General features: G+C 53.0%; 3 protein-coding genes across 9 annotated transcripts in view; 2 read left to right on the forward strand and 1 right to left on the reverse strand.

Moving 5' to 3' along the window:
- The window catches only part of HECTD4 (HECT domain E3 ubiquitin protein ligase 4), a 66,942-nt gene extending 59,590 nt beyond the window's left edge, over positions 1–7,352 (forward strand). For all 4 annotated transcript variants that reach the window (XM_042035032.1, XM_042035033.1, XM_042035035.1 and 1 more), the window contains exons 69-76: positions 77–196; positions 314–469; positions 1,356–1,459; positions 2,358–2,579; positions 2,881–3,047; positions 3,471–3,666; positions 3,953–4,175; positions 4,697–7,352. In XM_042035032.1, the coding sequence (XP_041890966.1) occupies positions 77–196; positions 314–469; positions 1,356–1,459; positions 2,358–2,579; positions 2,881–3,047; positions 3,471–3,666; positions 3,953–4,175; positions 4,697–4,833 (1,325 nt within the window). In that variant the 3' untranslated portion in view covers positions 4,834–7,352. The remainder of the gene's footprint in view (positions 1–76; positions 197–313; positions 470–1,355; positions 1,460–2,357; positions 2,580–2,880; positions 3,048–3,470; positions 3,667–3,952; positions 4,176–4,696) is intronic.
- Positions 6,982–15,983, reverse strand: TRAFD1 (TRAF-type zinc finger domain containing 1). Of its 2 annotated transcripts, XM_042035036.1 has the most exons (11): positions 15,536–15,982; positions 13,945–14,080; positions 13,818–13,871; positions 12,438–12,693; positions 11,562–11,822; positions 11,122–11,195; positions 10,723–10,938; positions 9,730–9,856; positions 9,217–9,514; positions 8,754–8,826; positions 6,982–8,637 (listed from the first exon to the last, which is right to left on the reverse strand). In XM_042035036.1, the coding sequence occupies exons 1-11, from the start codon at positions 15,583–15,585 to the stop codon at positions 8,596–8,598; spliced, it is 1,587 nt and encodes a 528-aa protein (XP_041890970.1). In that variant the 5' UTR covers positions 15,586–15,982; the 3' UTR covers positions 6,982–8,595. The 2 variants fall into 2 exon arrangements, with proteins under 2 accessions (XP_041890970.1, XP_041890971.1); XM_042035037.1 differs by lacking the exon at positions 11,562–11,822 and having other exon boundaries at positions 15,536–15,983.
- A 66-nt stretch (positions 15,984–16,049) lies between these two features.
- The window catches only part of NAA25 (N-alpha-acetyltransferase 25, NatB auxiliary subunit), a 26,938-nt gene continuing 26,782 nt past the window's right edge, over positions 16,050–16,205 (forward strand). For all 3 annotated transcript variants that reach the window (XM_042035038.1, XM_042035040.1, XM_042035041.1), the window contains exon 1: positions 16,050–16,142. In XM_042035038.1, coding sequence (XP_041890972.1) covers positions 16,085–16,142 — 58 coding nt within the window. In that variant the 5' untranslated portion in view covers positions 16,050–16,084. The remainder of the gene's footprint in view (positions 16,143–16,205) is intronic.

The following is a 16,205-nucleotide window of genomic DNA, read 5'->3' on the forward strand; positions in this document are numbered from 1 at the left end:
ACCATTGTCCACTGGAGAATTTCAGAAATAAAATGGTGGGTAGATGAACTCTGCTGAAATGTGTTTGTTTCTTCAGGTTTAATCTTTTATGACACAAAAGTCACTGTCATGAACAGAGTGCTCAATGCCACTGTCCAAAGAACTGCTGACCACGCAGCCCCAGAAATCACCCTGGATCCCCTGGAAATCGTTGGAGGTACGGGAAGCACCGATCCTTTCCAAACCCCGTTTGCAACGAGTCAGAGCTGCTTTCCCCCAGCCCTGCTGCTGATCCATGATGCTGGAACTTCGTTTTTCCCTTTGTGTTGAACAGGGGAGATCCGTTCCTCCGAGAATTCCTACTTCTGCCAGGCTGCCCGGCAGCTGGGCTGCGTCCCCTCGTCCCAGCTCTGCGTCAAACTGGCCAGCGGGGGGGACCCCACCTACGCCTTCAACATCCGCTTCACCGGGGAGGAGGTGCACGGCACCAGTGAGTGGGGCCTGGGGACAGGGAGTCTGCAGCACCAGGGAGTGGGGACAGGGACAGGGAGTCACCAGCACCAGGGAGTGGGGACAGGGACAGGGAGTCTGCAGCACCAGGGAATGGGGACAGGGACAGGGAGTCACCAGCACCAGGGAGTGGGGACAGGGACAGCCTAGGTAACGTTAGGGAAATCCCCCAGGGACAGCCCAGCTTTTCACCAGGATGTGCCTCATGTAAACGCTAAGGAACACAATTCTCTTGTGCATGGAAAAGAATGGAATCCCCCAGGATGTTGGCTCGCTTTGGGGTGCTGGTTCCTCAGTGTTTGCTCCAGGAGGAGGCTGGGTGTAACCCTGGGTGAGGGGATTCAGCTTTGCAGAGCTGTTCAGTGGGGTATTGAGGCAGATCCCAAAGAGCAGAGGGATCCCTGCTGTCCAGATCCATGTGGGCTGTGCTGGTTGTGGTCCTTGGTGGAGATCCATGGGGGAATAGGGAGTCAGCCCAGAACACACTTCTCACGTCACCAGCTCCTGTCACCTGCCTGAGGTGTAAGGGGAGTGAGTGTGCCCCCATCAGCTGAGCCATGAGCTCCATGGTGCCTTCTCCCAAGGGGAATTCCTGTCTTTCGAAGGGCTGTGGTGGCACTGACAGTGTTTATGAGGAGATAAATGTTCTGGCTGTGGCTCAGCATCTGTGCTGATCCCTGGAGCATCGCCTCCATTGTTGTAGGACAGCCCCATCCATCTCCTAATCCAGCACCAAATCCCATTTGCAGGCCAGCTGGTGGAACAAATACTCCTGCTGTTCTAGAGTGCTGGAAAGCAAAGCAGCACTTAGGAATTCAGCAGGGAACAAAGGAATATTGTCATTGTTTTCCCTCTCTCTTTTCCAGGTGGATCTTTCCGTCACTTCCTTTGGCAAGTGTGTAAAGAGCTCCAGAGCTCCTCCCTCTCCCTGCTCCTGCTGTGCCCCAGCTCTGCCGTCAATAAGAACAAGGTGTGAGATCCCAATGCCAAGAATGAGGGGGTTCTTCTCTTTCTGAATGCTGGGTTTGAACAGGAGTGGGACACATTTGGTCAGAGGTGCAGAGAGGCCTCAGATCCATGAAACCAAGCAGGTCCCACATCCTGGGAGAGCTGGAAGTGGGAGTTGGTGAATCCCGTGTTGCACCTCGTGTGCAACAGGTACTTGGAGAAGGAGCCCAGGCAGCAAAATGGAGCAGAATTAAAACTCCTGGGCAGAGTTCAGAGGGAGGAGGTTCAGCTGTCTGATTTAGAGGTTGTCTGTCCCAAACTGGTGAACTTCCAGGAATTTTTGTTCTGTGGCCTTACCCCAGGAATGTCACTAGGAAGATCAGTCACGTTGCCAGGAGAATAAAATGCTCCATCCATGCTATTTAGAGTCTTACTTTGTGCAGTAGATGTTCTCTAGAAACAAGATAAAGCTGATGGGCCAGAGAATTCTCACTACCTGAGGTATCATTCCTTCCTGGGAATATTCTCAGAGTGGGAAACAGCTCCTTTTCCTCAGCTTAAGACCAACTGTGTAGCAAACCTGGCTCTGCAAATCCAGGCTAGAAACATCCCACAGCTGAAAAACTTGGATCTCAGACTGATGTAACAACTGCAGAAAATCCTGTTAGTGCTGATCAACAGCTTGGCAAAATGGGAACCAACTTTCTGGGGTTGATTTGATCAGGAGGTGCCAAGATAAGGTGATACCAGTGTGTAAAATACAGGGACTCCCTGCAGTGCTGGAGCAGATCCTCTGGTATCCAGCTGAACATCATCCTTCCTGTTCCAGTCAGGAACACTTCCACAGGCCTGCTAACACACAGCCCCTCAGGCTGGGGCAGCTGGTGAATCCTGCCCTGTGTGCCCCATTTTTCCCACAGGGGAAGTACATCCTGACCCCCAGCCCCATCACCTACGCCGAGGAGCAGCTGTTCCACTTCTTCGGGCAGCTCCTGGGCATCGCCATCCGCGCCGATGTTCCCCTGCCCCTGGACCTCCTGCCCTCCTTCTGGAAGACCCTGGTGGGAGAGCCCCTGGATCCCGACGTGGATCTGCAGGAAGCCGACATCCTCACCTACAACTACGTCAAAAAATTTGAAAATGTAGGTCCCTGTTCCCTCCTTTTTCTCAGGATTCCCCCACGGGCGCATTGCTGCCTGCCCTCGGTGGTGTTTTGACTCCTCTTTGACTCCTCCTGTTGCCCTGGAGAAGTTCCCTGCTCTCTTCTGCTGCCGGGCACGGTGGAATTACAGCTTCTGAAAGATTTACTGGAATGTGGAATTGCTAAACCAGAGCAGAACCCCCAGTGCAGGATTTTGCCGTTGGAATGAGTCCCTGTTATGGGGAACCTGGGACGAGGCACTGCAGTGCTGGTCACAGGTCCTTGTCCTTGTTCCCTGACAGATCAGTGACGAGACAGAGCTGGAAGCTCTGTGTGCCGAAATCGCCTCCCAGCACCTGGCGACAGAGAGCCCCGACTGCCCCAACAAACCCTGCTGCAAATTCACCTACCTGAGCCTCACTGGGGAGGAGGTGGAGCTGTGTCCCAGGGGCAGGCACATCCCTGTGGGGTAAGGAGCAGCCTTCCAGGCGGGATATGGCACAGAACATCTCTGGAATGGTTCTCCAAGCACAGCATCTCCAGAGGTGCTTTTGTACCAAGTTGGAATGATCTGGGAAAGCTTTGCTTTGGGAGAAGTTGGCAGAACTTGGGGATCACTGATGCTGTTTGGGTCTGTAAGAGACAGCTGAGGAGCAGGGCTGGTCCCAGCTGTGGGGGCTCCCACTTCTGAGGGATGGGCAGGTGGGAGGAGAGGAGGAAGCGGAGGACAGCGGAATTGATTGGGAAGCATCGGAGTGCAAAGCGTGTATTGCTCACTCTGGATTATTCCAGATCAGGATCTCTCCTTAAAACCCTTCCACGTGAAACACGGGGTGGGCCATGAGGGCTCTCCCACGTGCTCCTCCCTCATCCCAGATGTGTGTCCCTGCAGGTGGGAGAACAAGGACGTGTACGCGGCCGCCATCCGGAGCCTGCGGATGCGGGAGCTGCAGACCCCGGAGTGCATGACAGCAGTGAGGGCAGGGCTGGGCTCCATCATCCCCCTGCAGCTCCTGACCACGCTCACCCCCCTGGAGATGGAGCTGAGGACCTGTGGCCTTCCCTACATCAACCTGGAATTCCTCAAGGTGCTTTGTGGGACACGAGAGGGGGATCCTCCCGTGGGAAGGTGGGAGGGGAGAATCTTCTGCTTTTGGTGCAGCCGGGACATCCATGGGGAACTCTGGCCTGTGCTTGGACACCCCTTTGTCCCCAAGGGGCTTTATTAAGATTTCACTGGATTCAGGAAGTAATAGGGTGGGGTTTGTGCAGAGAGGAGTAAGAGTGTGAACTTCATTTATTTAAAAGTGTAGTGGGGGAGATTCCTGAAGGGAGAGGGGAGAGCAGCAGTGGACGCGTGTCCTGTTCCCTCAGGCACACACCATGTACCAGGTGGGACTGATGGAGACGGACCAGCACATCGAGTTCTTCTGGAGCGCCCTGGAGATGTTCACGCAGGAGGAGCTCTGCAAGTTCATCAAGTTTGCCTGTAACCAGGAGAGGATCCCCTTCACCTGCCCCTGCAAGGACGGCGGCCCCGACACCGCCCACGTCCCCCCCTATCCCATGAAAATCGCCCCCCCCGACGGCGCCGCAGGTACGGAACGGCCGCTTCCCGAGGGAAAGGAGCTGGGTCTGCTCCCAGCACCATCCTGGCCTTCAGCCCCCTTTAACTGGTATTTAGTGCTCAATGACAAAGAGGGGCAGGTGGTTATGGGGGTAAATAAGGAGAGAATTGGGTTTTAAACCATGTAAAAATAAAACATCACACAAACTTGAACTGCATCCAGTGGAAAGTTCCCTGCCCATGGCAGGAGGGTGGAGCTGGATGAGCTTTAAGCTTTTAACCCAAACTGTTCTGGGATTCCAGAACACTTAAAACTTTGCCTTGTAGAGATGCAGAGAGACTTTGCTATTTGTCTGAAATACTTTTGAAATGATTAAACTATTGGAAAAATACTGGCATGAGGCCTGATGGAGAAGCGCAGAAACACGTAAGATTCTGAAGACCCACAACAGGCAGGGATTGGGTTTGGATACCCTCAGGAAGGGGCTCTGGGAGAGCAGGAGGGAAGTGCTGGGTTGAATCTTTAACCCCTCCCGCTGCCTGTCCCGCAGGTTCCCCGGATTCCCGGTACATCCGAGTGGAGACGTGCATGTTCATGATCAAGCTCCCGCAGTATTCCTCGCTGGACATCATGCTGGAAAAGCTCCGTTACGCCATCCACTACCGGGAGGACCCGCTCAGCGGCTGAGCAGGAGCAGGGAACGCCTGGAGGTGACTCCGTGACTCTGCCGAGTGGAACCCCTTCAGTTCCCGTCCAGCACCTCCCGTGGGACGAGCTGGGGGTTAATTTATTTCCTGAACCTTCGTTCCCGTTACAGTAATTCCCGGAAGACTTCCATTTTGTATTCGTAGACTTTGTGGTGGACTGGTTCTTTTGCTGCCTTGTTTGTGGAATATTTGTAGGATAGTTTAGTAAAGACCGGTTTGTGTATAATTTAATTGGGGAAAAAACCTTTCCACCTGTACATTTCTAATTTTGTAATCCAGAATGCTCTGCCCCGTGCAACCACCACCGGCAGGGAGGGCGTTCCAAGGCTGGGAGCCCTCGGAGGGGAAGGCTCATGGATCACTCTCCCCCGAGAGGTTTTTGAGTACAAAAATGCCAAGTTTGGGTATGGGGAGGGAATCACATGGGCAGGAGCAGAGCACAGGCAGGATTTGTGGCACTTGCTTGAGGTTTGAAGCAGGAACTTCGCTGCCAAACTGCTTTTCCACCTTTCCACCACTTTCCTTGAAATTTTTTTAAACTCTGACTAAGCACACGGGGGCTGCCACAGGGAACTGGGGGGTTCAGCTCAACACTTTTGGGAAAGTTTCCAATAGAACAGTGAAAGGGCCGTGATTCCGTTGGGTTCCTGCCCTAGATGTTCTTGAATGTCTGCTTTGCTTAGCCACAAAATAATTTATTGTAATTAAAATATGAGCAGAACAAAACGGCTTCTCTCCAAAGGGTGTAAGATACCACAGTCCATCCCGAAAATCTGGGACTTGATCCCATTTCCCAATGAGCTCTCAGAGCAACTGGGGGGTGCTCAAACACCTGGAACTCATTTTTGTACTCAAAAATCTTTGATCCAAGAGCAAATTATCCTAAAATCCGTGACACCCGGCAGGAGGACGAAGTCACCCGTTGGAAGATAAAGCTTCTGTTTTGTATGGAAAGCCGGGAGCCGACTGCGGAACGGGAACAGCTCCACGTTTCACTGGTGTTCTGTGGAATGTTTTGGGTGCTTCAGAGCAGCCCCTCCACAGGTGTCTCGTCCCTTACCAGGATTTCTGGGACACTCCAGCTTTGCTGATCCGTCGGATCCCGAGTTCTGAGGAAGAGACCATCCCAGAATCCGTCTGTGCCGCGGGCTCGGTGCTGCCCGTGAGCCGAGTGCCGGCACGGAGCCGCCCGGGAGGCTCTGGATGAGGTGACTGAACCTTCAGCTCGGTGTCCGATGGCTCCGGAACAGCTCCCGGGAATCCCAGATGTATTTATTGTACATTATTGTGAATAGTGGGAACGCTGAGTGCGTGGGATGCGGGAGAGGCGGTGTGAGTTCGGGATGGGTGTCCTTGTTCTTCCGTGAGCGAGTGGGAATGGGAATGTGTGTGCAGCAGTCGTAGGTAGTCGTCGGCATCCGGAGTCTCCCAACCCCGTGGTTAGGAAGCTGTTACCCTCCCAACGCATATTGCCCTGTCCAGGGAACAGATCCATGTAGGAAGAATATTTACTCTTGAATCTCGTCCATTTCCTGGTAGAAGCGTTTATGTAGCTCAGAAACCACTCGGAGCAAGCGGGAACACCTGGAGTTTACAACGACCAAGGGAAAACGAAGCCGAAGGAGCGGCTTGGAGCCGGTTTGTTCCCGTCGGGAGATGTGTTCCCAAACAGGAAACGTGGGGAACGCCGGCTGAGTTCCATGGCAGAGCTGTGGCCCCGGGCTGGGCTCTCTCTGGGCTTGTCCTGGGTTCCAGTCCTGGAATGCTGAGGGGCCATCCCAGTGGGCTCCAGAGCTCCGTGTGCCAGCGGTTCCCAAGGCTCCGGTTCCAGCTGTGAGTAAGAAACTGCTGCTACTGTGTGTGTGCTCCTTTGGGAAGCACATCCGAGTGGAGCACACCTGCACCGGCCCCGGGCGTGTGCTGGAACGTTACTTGATCCGTATTTATTACAGTTAATTATTTATGATTACAAATAACGAACTTCTCGTCGCTGCCGTTTGCACCTGGGGGTGTAAATGAAGCTTCTTCTACAGGACAAATGTCGCACCAATAACCAACTTCCATCGACTTTGGTTTGTTCTGGAGAACAGGATGAGCCCCACAAGAGGAATTGTTGGGGTTTTTTGGGTTTTTTTTTTTTTTTTTTTTTTAATTCCATGCTCCTGGGAAGGAAGTGCTGCAGCACCTCGGCTGTGGCTCAAATGGCCTTTTAATTAAAGCTTTTCTAATCATCCTTAATTCCTTGTGCTTTAAATGAACTTGACATTGTCTGTACTAGGCTTGTTTGTCGAAGCAAAGATTGGTTTGTGATGATTATTATTATTTTTTTTAATATATATTCATTCAGAATGTAAAATTATACTAAACAATGGAAAAACTCTGGAGCTGGGTATTAGTTCTAGCTTGGTGTGTGTCCATCTCGGTTCCGTACACGGCATTAACCTGTAAGTGCTCTTGGCCATCGAGTGTACACCTGCATAAAGGAGATTCTTAACATCCCTGGAGGTGTTTGTGTCCTTCTCTGGGGCTGCAGGGAATGGGATCTGCTGCTGGAGCTGCCCGAGGCAGAGGAGGAGAGGGGGGAGGAAGGCAGCTGCAGGTTCTCTGTTGAAATCCCACTTTTATGGGTTCTTTGTGTGTACTTGGAACAAAATGTAAGGATTTTGTACCCAAGGGGAGCACGGCCACTGCTGAGGTTCTTCCTCTGGGATATTCCTTGTGTCTGAGGCACAGCACAGGCTCTGCCACCTCAGTCATCAGTTATTTGTCATACGACTGATTCCTGACCCACAGCACCCCATTATCCATCCCAAACCTCAGGGACCAGCTCCCATTCCCTGATCTTCCCACAGCCCTTCTCCCCAGGGAAGAACAGAGGTTTGGTGTCCCCCAGTTTTTAAATATCTTTTTTCTTTTTTCCTTGTCTAAATAAACACGTGGGGGGAGCATCTGTAAAATGTCTTTCCTTGAGGAGATCCCTCCAGCCATCGTTGGGCTCTGGCTGTTCCAGTGGGACGGAGTTGGCACCTGAGACGAGGCCTTGGTAATGACCCTGCCCCAGGGGTGGCTAATTAGCCCTGCCAGTGCCATCTGCTGCACCTCTTTAATTAGGCTGATGCCCACAGGTGTTTTCCAGGATCTGCTCCACTTCCCTAAGTCCCAGGGCAGGGAATAATGGTGGGAATGGATCTGCCAGCCCTCACAAGGTGGGGTTGGGACATGCCCTCGTGTCACCCCATGGGATAGATGGCACTGCACAACAGTTTGGGACAGCATCAGAGAAATTTTATTCCAAGGAACCTAAAAAGCTTTTAAATTGAAAATGCAGCACTGAGAAGCCTTGGAGCCCCAGTCCTCGACCCTGCTCTGTGTGGGACAGCTCCAGAACACCAACTGCTCCCTGCTGGAGTCACCGGCTGTGCCTGAGCATTCCAGGGCAGGACACAGTGGGAGCTCGGGGTGGCACAAATCCCACGCTGGGGCGGCAGAAGGAGCCCACATGGGCACAGAATTCAGGTGGGGCCCCAAGGTGAGATTCTGCTTGATGCCTTGGGGTGGTGCTCAAGGCGATCAGAGACATAAAAACCTGAACTTTGCTCTCACAGATTAAAAATAGAGATTTAAAAATGGTCACTGCCTAAAAATTGAAGCTCAGTGTTGAAATTTACTTGCACTCAGACCAACAGGTCTGGCAGAGCCTGGGAACGGGGCCAGGCGCTCCACGTTTTCCACAGGCACTGGCTCACTCCTCCGCCTGTCCGGCCGCTGGGCTCTGGGCTTTTGCCTTAAGGGAGGGGAAAAAGAAAAATGCTGTTCTCAAGTATGACTTGATTAGGGAGGGCTGTAAAAAGCAGCTCCTTGTCCTGGCAAAGCCATCAGGAGCTGCCCCTGCAGCCTCACCTTGGAGCTCCGGCGCCGGAGGCCGCTGTGCCCGTCCGACAGCCCGAGGCTCCTTCCCCCTGCAGTGCTGGAGCTGTGGAGCAGGGACAGGGACACCTTCAGAGGAGGCAGGATAAACACAGGACAACACAGCAGGGAGACAGGGAAGGTCGAGGGGGAGGCCCTTTTGCTCCTCTGACCCTGGCCCAGATGTTTCAGCAGCAGAACAGCTCCTGTTCAGAGCCCAGGTGAGAGCAGAGCACTTCCAGGACAGGGAATGAGGCTTTATCCTACATTTTATCCCAGTGACCAGTGGGCCTGTTCTATTTTGAGGTGAAAACCTAAATTTGTTGTTTGAAACTCAGCTAAGCACCAGTCAAATTCAGCTGGGTGAATCTGAAAACCCTTTCAGCCACGGGCAAAGGCAGGGGAATCCAGATTTGCACCACAGGAAGCTGAATGGACCAGAAGGCAACGGTGTTACCTTGGCTGGGCTGGAGAAGTTCTGGAGGAGCTGGAAGTGAAGGTTTCTGCCTGGAAGCACTGAGCAGGTCTCACTCGTGGCACTGTCCCAGCTGCAGAGTCACCTCTGTCCTTCGGTGTCCCCTCGCTGCCATTCCCCTTCCCGGGCTTCCCCCTTGTGGCCGGAGCGTCACCAGCTCTCCCTGGGGGGGACAACGCTGCATTCCCAGCCTTGGCCGTCTCCATCCTCAGCCTGGACCCCGGAGCAGAGCACAGCCCCAGCTTCCCAAAGCTTTCTGTGTGCCAAGGAGAAACATCTCCTGCAGGGACAGGACATGGAGCTCAATGGGAACAGCAGCTACAGCATCAGGAACAGCCCTGTGTCCATCCCAGGATCTCCAAGGACACGGTTCCAGTGATTTAATCCCTCCCTAAACCCAGACCGAGGGGACAGGATGGAAGATTTTAGAGACAGAACAGGGTAACAGCATCTCAGTGCAAGCACAGAGGAGCTCAGGCTGTGCCCTGCCCACACCTTGGTGCCGGATCCGTCGCCGAGCCGGCTCTGGCGATTCCCGTCTGTCCCCGCAGGGCTGAGGAGCTGGCAGCTCCCGGGCTGGAATGTCACCTGTGGGGCTGGCAGGACGCAGGTCACAGTGATGCTGCAGCAGAACACACAGTGCTGGTCAAGTGAAGCTCACTCAGGTGAAAATTCCTGGGAAAACACTGCAGAGCAGCAGTGCTCAGGGAGGCTAAGGTGAGTAGGGAATTGTTATCGTGGAATCCCAGAATGGTTTGGGTGGAAAGAGATCTTAAAGCTCATCCAGTTCCATTCCCCTGTCAGGCTGGACGAGGCTTGGAGCAACCTGGAATAGTGGAAGGTGTCCCTGCCTATGGGAGTGGGATGGGATGGGCTTCAACATCCCTTCCAACCCAAACCATTCTGGGATTCTGTGATATGCTCTGAAGTTTTATCAGATCTCATTCCCAGAACACAGATTTTGCTGTCCCTCAGGAGAGGAGAGGCCCAGACCAACCAACCCAACTCCAGCTTCACCAGTTTGTTGGGACTAAGAATGGGAAAGAGCCATGACACAGAAAATGGCTGAGCTCAGCATTCTCCCATCTTGTCTGTAACAGCAGCAAGTTCCAGAGGACTCTTCCCTGGGCACACCACTCCCAGGGCTGGAGTCTGTTCTCTGCTTCCTCTCCCACCCAGTTTCACCCTTGTGCTCCTCTCCCCCCTCAGCTGACTCATCCAGGGCTCAACTTCATTTTCGGTGTGACTCAAACGTTCTGATTGTGCAACTTCAGGCCCTTTTGTTTGGTTTCATTACCAGAGCTTTCAAATTATTCCAGTACTTCTCAGGAGGAGCCTCAGTGTGGCACAACCCTTCACATGGATCCCAGAGCTTTGTGTGGCAAGATCTGAGCCAGGGACAGCTCCCTGAATTCCTGAAACGTGCCACAAGAGCCCCCGGGACTGGGCCCATCCTTGAACTGTGACTCAACAGATCCTGTTCAGTACCTGGTGATGAAAAAGAATCTCCTCTTCCAGTTGGATGCCACAGAATTCACATGGAATCATGATGTCTCCTTCTGCCTGGACAGCTTGCGGCTGGGATGAAGGGACAGCCCTGCGGCTGTTGGACACCCCAGCTTGCAGACCACCGTATTCCCATGGATTTGGAGAAGAACTTCTCTTACTGAACGAGGCAAAGGCACTTGCTGGGTTACACCCTGTCTGTTAGACACGCAACACAGAAAAATCACCTTTCCTGATAAGCCAGGTGGGCATTAAAAAAAAACTGCTTTTCTTGGCAAAGACCCAAACACCAGAGTTCTCACGACATCACCCACACCCTTTTCAGTGACAGCCACAGAAAAGTCTTCACTGCAAACCCCAAGACACAGGGAAGTCCCAAACCTGGTGAAGGATCAGATCTTCAGCAGGGCACAGCTCCTCACAGAACTCACAGGGCAGCATGATCACATCCTTGTCTGCAAGGGAGGGAAGGGTTATGTGCTCTGTGGAGTCTGGTAAAAACACCTCTTGCTGCACCATGAAACCCCTTGGTGCCATTTCTCCTCTCAGAACAAGCTGCACTCCAGGCTCCCCCCAGATCCTCCTTCCCACCATTTTTACTTCCACAAGAACCTCGTTCCCTGCCTGGGCTCCCACCACACACCAAGGTCAGAGACTACAGCTTTTATTTCTTCTTCACTTGCTGCTTTGCTTTAGAAGTCTCAAAAAGACTAATTTTGACCTTTTGAAATACCTAGATAATCTTTAACATTACCAATCCAAATTTTCCTTTTCCCCTCCCTCAAATTTAAAGAAAAAACCCACCACAGCAGCGTTTATACCTATTTTGCTATGGTTTGATGTACTAAAGGAGCCTGGAGAGTCACTGAAGATGTTGGACAGGTCAGTTCCACCCAGATGGGCAGATTGTCCAGGCTCTTTGGTGTAGTTGTCTTCCCAGAAATCCCTGGGAATCTCAGCTGCAGTATTATGGTGAGGATTATTCTCACTCTGCAGGCTGAGAGCCAACACATAGTCCAGGTCAGCGTTCCAGTCTTCAGGAAGTTGGGAATGAAGGATTTCAGGTCTCTCCAGCTCATCCCCTTCAAAAGATAAATATTGTAAATTTGGGAGAACATCAACCCTGCCACCAGCAGCTCCCTCTGGGCATCAGACTCAACCCCAAGGTTTCACATGTGGACTCTCCTGGAGTTCAGCATCTCAAAGCCAAGGGTGTTTGTACCAAATCCAGGAGGATGAAGGAGAAAAATCATGGCCCAAATTCCAGTGAGCAGACAACTCCAGATTCATTTTTAAGCCAAGGTACTTTGAGACAAAGAAAGGAAGCAACTGGGCTTTCACCCCAAGCACCCCAGCACTCCTTATTCCATGGGTAAACATTCCCACTTGGGGCCTCTGGAGTGTTCACTACTCTGTATTTTCACAGAAAGGAATCACAGAACCTTACACCTGGACCAGCTACCAAATGAGCAGCCAGTTCTTCTTCCTTTCTCCACTTTTTCTCACTTTTGATTCCTTTGCGCTGTTCCCATAAATGTCCTTAAGGAACATTAGAGGTTCTGTCCCTCGAGTTCTGTCCTTAAGGGCTGTGTCCCTGGAGTTGTGTCCCTACGGTTTTGTCCCTGGACCTGTGTCCCACAGCTGCTCTAACTCTCCTTCTCCCTCCCTCTGGCTCTTCCCAAGCCCATCTCCGGTACCTGCTCCCGGTCGGCTCCTCACGGCTCCATCCTCCTTCCCAAATCCCGGCGCTCTCCTGCTCCCCTTGGCTGCCTTCTCCTCTCTCCCACAGACCCGGGGATGCTCCTTGAGCTCCCTGACCAGGACGTTGCGGCCGCAGCGCCCGCAGGGCTCGGTCCTGGCCCCGCAGTAGAGCTCGTGCTCCTGGAGCTTGTTGAAGGCCAGCTGGATGTCACAGAACTGGCACAGCACGGGGCGCAGGGGGCACGAGGATGCCTGGGAAAACACATGGGATTACTCTTCCCACGTGGAACACTGAGGTTCTCAGTTTGCTCAGCTTTGGAGCTCTCTGTTGTCTCCTCAGCCACATGCAAAGCCTCGCTAAGGAATAGCCTGGAATAAGCTCCGACGTGGGAATGCAACGACGACGTGCTGGAGGCACAAGCTTGGCAGCTGAAGCTCTGCAGACACTCAGGACATGATTTTAAATCTGCCAGGGTCACGTGGAGCTTTCTGGAGCTGGGTTTTAGACACAGACCTGAAATCCAGCATCATTCCATGAGTACAGCTAAAATCCACGCTGGTGTTTGGGGAACAGACTTGCACCTCATTTACTGCTCAACAAGAACTGCCTGGACATGTTCTTTACCCCACATTGAACAGGTAAGATGCCCTTCAAAAGGGGTTAAAAATAGATAAAATACAAGATATTTGCAGATGCTGCACCAATAAACAACCTGCACTAATAAAACATCATCATTTGCTTTACGAAGCCAAAAGCACCACACACACACAGGCAGGATTAGCTACTCCCAGGGTTTAGTACTGGACAGATTTCCAAAGAAAATCCTTTTTCCCCCAGCAATCAGCAGGCTGAGGTGGCAGTTCCAGAGCTGTCTCTAAAGGAGCCCACGGGAAGGGAAGGGACTGACATTTATAACAAGATTGTCTGTGACAGCAGCCAACTGGATTCAGAACTCAGAAAATCCCACTCTGTCCTATTTTAGTTTATTTTACAGGCTATTTTTAAAGTCTGTTTGGACAGCTTGAGTTATTAAAAGTCACATAATGGCTCCAGCAGAAACATGAAACAGTAAAGGAATGAAAAAAAGTCAAGTCAATCGTATTTTAAATAGCTATTTTTCAACTAATAGGGACAAAAAAATCACCAATTATCACAGATACCCCTTTGATATGAAGCCCTGAGCAGCTCCAGGACTTTAAGGCAGTTCCCAATCCCTTCTTCCAGAGGCTGTGAGTTTAGGAAGCATCACTCAATAAAAGGATGCACAAGCCCCAGGCTGGAATCCAGGTGCTGGCTGACAGAAAGGCTCTGGAAAATCAGGGCTTGGAAACACCACAGCATCCCCCAAGGGTTCAATAATATAAAACCCACCAACCTCGTGATCCTTCAGGAGGCTGCTTTCCATCTTCATCCTACACTTGCAGGTGACCTACAGCAAGGAGACCTCATTAGATTAATTACCACAGAAATGAGCAGTTTCAGAGCAGAGATGTGCCTCTCACCTGCACATGTTCAGACTCAATGTGGTTCTTCATCTCAGACTTTGGGATGGAGTCACTGCAGTAGGGGCATATTTCAATATTTCTTCTACAGTGGATTTCATGGATGATGAAATTAACTGCAGGAATATCCTTTTTGCTGTGAGAAAGTCGCTGAGGTTACTGAGCAGAAACACGCTGACAACACATCCAAGCAGTTGTACACAACAAAAAAGTAATGCTAAGAAAGATTTCAATGAATTCATGGTTCCAAGTGAGTAGAGAAAGGCCCAGCCAGGCCGCAAGGTTCCAGCACAGGTGGATGTTCATGTACTTGACATGCAAAAGTCACACTGCATTAAGATAAAATCCAGATGGATTTATTTCCTTACATGAAAGACACATCTTGCAGCACAGACAAGTTATCGCCAGGTTCGAGTTAATAAATTAGTCTGAGAAGATAAAAGTTCCTTCCTGAAAACAACTTGGCTCTGAGAGGCCAAACAGCGGTTTTTTCTGGGGGAGGGGCAGGAAATCCTGACAGATCCCGTTCCAGGAATGATGGAACCATGGAATGGTTTGGGTTGGAAGGGACCTTAAAGCTCATAGGAACACCTTCCACAGACCAGGCTGCTCAGAGCCCCAGCAGTAACAACGCTACTCAGTACCCCCCAAAATCCCCCAACTCATCTAATTTCTAATATTCTCACTTTCTGTCTTGAAACCAAACACAAAAGGACCAAAAGGAACTGAGGCACCTGGAGCTCAGTCCTTACTTCTGCCTCAAACAGGCAGCATCATTTCCACGTGGATCATGCCCTTTCCAAGAAATCCACCTTGAAAACACCCAATTTAACTTTATAACCTCTCGTTTGCTAAAACTACAGCTGTTTAGCTTTCTCCTCTGCCAGATCCCCGCCAGCCAAAAGCCTGGCAAAGCAACAAAGTCCAACAGCAGCAGCTGAACTGCACAGACCAAACAAACCAGGCTGATGTTGTAAGAAACTGTTTGGATTCTGATGTCTCTTGGGGAAAAACAACAGCAGAAAAAGTTAATTTCTTTAGCTGCTTGTATTCGAGACAGAACTTGTGAGGTGACTCCTTGTCAGCCACTGAATTCCCAATGCTGGGGCTCTGCAGAGATGTGAAATCAGAGAAAAAAATTTCCACAACAACACTGCCTACTGACCCTATTTTTATATTTCTGCTCCTGAGCCACGGAACTGCTGAAAAAAACTTGGAATCGTGTACTTTGTGTGGACCTCACTGAAAACCGAGCCTGGATTTTGATGCTAACGTTTCGGTTTCTATTCAGTTCCACACTAAGCCAGAAGGGAAATCCGACGCCCAAACGTTTTATAGAAAGGCAGTACGGTCGTTATCACGCCGGATCCCCGGGATTTCACAGCACTCCGAAGAGTTGTACCCCGATGTAACGGCGGGGCCGGCTCGGCCCGGGCCTCACCGACCCCCGGCCCCGGCCCTCACCGACCCCCGGCCCCGGCCCTCACCGACCCCGGGCCCTCACCGACCCCCGGCCCCGGCCCTTACCGACCCCCGGCCCGGCCTGGCCCACACCGAGCCCGGCCCCCACCGACCCCCGGCCCGGCCTTACCAGTTGCCGCAGAGCCGGGACTCGGCCGCGGGCACGGCCGCGATGGCCATGGCTCCGTGCGGTGCCGGGCCCGCTTCCTCACACCCCCGGGCACCGGGCCGGGCTGCTGCCGCCTTCGCCCGGCGGGGAGAGCGCCGCGAGGGACCGGGCCAGGGACCAACGAAAGCGAAAGCGCGGCCCTGCGGGGGTCGGTCGGGGGTGCCGGTCTCGGGTCCCCCGGCCTGGTGAGGGTCGGCTGCGGGTGCCGGTGGCGGGTGCCGATCTCTACTACCCCAGCCCGGATCTGTGTCGGCGGCCCGGCCCGGGTCGGCTCGGGTCAGGTCAGGTCGGTGCCGGTCTCTAATGCCCCGGCCCGCGTCGGTGGCGGTGTGTGATGGCCCGGCCCGTGTCGGTGTCGGTGTCGGTGCCGATGCTGCTCTCGGCCCCGCTGTGCCCCGGCGCCCCCGGTGAGCCCCGGTGCCCGCGGCCGCCCCGCAGCCCCGCCCCGCCGGCCCGTTCCCCGTTCCCCGCCCCCGGCCGCGGCTGCGCGCTGCGTTCTGCGCTCTCATCATGGCGGCGCGGGGCCATGTGCAGGACCCCAACGACCGCCGCCTGCGGCCCATCTACGGTACGGACCCCCCGCGCCCCCGCCGCCGCCCCGCCGCCGCCGCGGCCCCGCCGAGCCCCCCCC

This window comes from Corvus kubaryi, unplaced genomic scaffold (assembly GCF_017639235.1).
Source record: "Corvus kubaryi isolate FWS band 111438036 unplaced genomic scaffold, C.kubaryi_AGA036_p1.0 37382, whole genome shotgun sequence".
In the NCBI taxonomy this organism is placed as follows: Eukaryota; Metazoa; Chordata; class Aves; order Passeriformes; family Corvidae; genus Corvus; species Corvus kubaryi.

What these genes read in the sequence shown, in the direction of transcription:
- TRAFD1 (XM_042035036.1), bottom strand. Translation starts at nt 15,585, where the DNA reads ATGGCCATCGCGGCCGTGCCCGCGGCCGAGTCCCGGCTCTGCGGCAAC. An exon ending in TTGAGTCTGAACATGTGCAG is followed by an intron (nt 13,872 to 13,944) that starts GTGAGAGGCACA and finishes TCCTTGCTGTAG; the next exon opens with GTCACCTGCAAGTGTAGGAT. An exon ending in ATCAAACCATAGCAAAATAG is followed by an intron (nt 11,196 to 11,561) that starts GTATAAACGCTG and finishes CCTCCCTTGCAG; the next exon opens with ACAAGGATGTGATCATGCTG.